The 2,172-nt window shown below is 43.0% G+C and overlaps 1 protein-coding gene across 1 annotated transcript; it reads right to left on the minus strand.

Annotated features, from left to right (window-relative positions):
- Window positions 1-1,412: 1,412 nt before the first annotated feature.
- Window positions 1,413-1,787, minus strand: LOC137627244 (putative CENPB DNA-binding domain-containing protein 1). Its single transcript, XM_068358325.1, has one exon. It carries the CDS (start codon window positions 1,785-1,787, stop codon window positions 1,413-1,415), a length of 375 nt encoding a protein of 124 aa, XP_068214426.1.
- Window positions 1,788-2,172: the final 385 nt, after the last annotated feature.

The following is a 2,172-nucleotide window of genomic DNA, read 5'->3' on the forward strand; positions in this document are numbered from 1 at the left end:
TTACACTAAACTCAATTCTAATTTTGTTTTCATTTTCATTTTTTTACTTTTCCTCTTCCGGCTTGGCTCTTTTTGCCTCACTTTTTGACTCACTTTCACCTTCACTTTTTGCAGGCTTTTTTTTAAAAGGAACCTATCTAGGGATGTTTGCTTTTATCTCCCCTTCAAAATACTACGAAAATGACGTAAGCACGTGTCGTCACAATAGGCTAACGCACGACCACACGCCAACTTGTCCATGTGCCTCTTTTCCATAAAATTAGAAAACTCCTGCCACTTCGCTAACATGTCTTTGATTTCCGTCATAGAAAGGCGGCGCTTGTCTTCCGCCTCCTCCTCGCTACTGAGGTCCTGCAACGCCTCCAAATGTTGCATCTCCTGGAGCTCTATCAATACCTGTGCCGTGAGCTCTTCCTGATGCTCCTCGACATGGTCGTTCACGTCTGCCTCGTCTACCTCCAGCCCCATGGACTTCCCAAGAGACATGGTTTCATCCACCACAATAGGTTCGGGGTCATCAGGGTCTGGTGTATCAAACCCTTCCAAGTCCCTCTCAGCGATGGAAGCTGGCCACAATTTCTTCCATGCTGAATTAAGAGTTCTTCGTGTGACACCCTGATATGCATCGTCAATAATTTTTAAGCAATGGACGATGTTGAGATGTTCCTTCCAAAATTCACGGAGTGAGATTGGTGTTGCCTGTGATATTGAAGGATTTCTTGAACAAATGCTTTGTGTACAGTTTTTTAAAGTTGGTGTTGGTCCATGGGCTGGAGTGGCGTGGTGTTGGGCGAGAGATTAAGGACCTTGATGAACCTGTACTCATCAAGAATGTCCTCTTCGAGACTAGGAGGGTGACCAGGAGCATCGTCGAGGACCAGGAGACATTTCATTGGCAGATTTCTCTCGGCCAAATATTTTTTGACTGCCGCACCAAAGCACAGATTAACCCATTCTGTGAAGAAATACTGCGTAACCCAAGCCTTAGCATTAGCGTACCACATCACTTGCAGTTTTTCTTTCAAAATCCTTTGGTTATTGAAAGCACGTGGGTTTCCTGAGTGGTACACCAGCAGTGGCTTGACCTTACGATCACTGCTGGAACTGGCACACACGGCTAGAGTTAACCGGTCCTTCATAGGTTTATGGCCCGGTAGTCTCTTCTCCTCTGCCATGATGGAATGTCCTCCTGGGCATCTTCTTCCAGAAAAGGCCAGTTTCATCGCAGTTGAACACTTATTGGGGGATGTATCCTTGTTCTACGATAACTGAAGCAAAGGTTTTGACGAAGTCCGCCGCGGCTTTTGAGTCAGAACTTGCTGCTTGTCCATGCCTCACATCCATTTTTTGAAATTATCTAACCAGCCACGACTGGCTTTGAAGGTTTTCACTGGTGTCGAAGTCTCCCCTCTCTAAGCTGCTTGCATTCCTTTCAAGTCATCGTAGATTCTACTGGCCCTTTCAGAGATGATAGTCTCGGTCATGCTATCTCCCACCAACTGTTTCTCCTTTATCCACATTGAAAGAAGCCACTCCATCTTGTCATGGATGTCACTGTTTAGCTTGGAAAGGATGGTTACTCCTTTGGAAGGCTTGGTGCTCTTTATAGCATCCTTCTGCTTGAGGATGGTACATATTGTTGATGTACTCCTCTCATATTGGCACGCCAGCTTAGACACTCTTACGCCACTCTCATGTTTTTCGATTATTTCATGCTTCATCTCGATTGTCATCATACACTTTTTCTTCTCAGTACCCTTGTTTGCACTCGCTTGCTTTGGACCCATTACTTATTTACTGAATTCTGTACTGATTAACGCAAAAAATGCAAACACTACGGCCGATGCTCGGAGATAACTTTACGTGACGGATATCCGATGGGAAAGAGAGAGCAATGCTGTCCAGGTGAGTAGCCTCTCGCACACTCGGCCACCTAGCAGCCATCTCGTATCCTTGTATCTCAAATTTTTCTCGCATCTCGGGGCAATAATTTGCTCAAAATTTTCCTCGTATGTTGGAACACTTGTATCTCAAGGTATTACTGTATATATATCGATATAATATATACATAAATATATAATACATATATATATATATACAAATATGTAATCATATATATATATATATATATATATATATATATATATATATATATATATATATATATACACA

This window comes from Palaemon carinicauda, chromosome 35, assembly GCF_036898095.1.
Source record: "Palaemon carinicauda isolate YSFRI2023 chromosome 35, ASM3689809v2, whole genome shotgun sequence".
Lineage (NCBI taxonomy): Eukaryota > Metazoa > Arthropoda > Malacostraca > Decapoda > Palaemonidae > Palaemon > Palaemon carinicauda.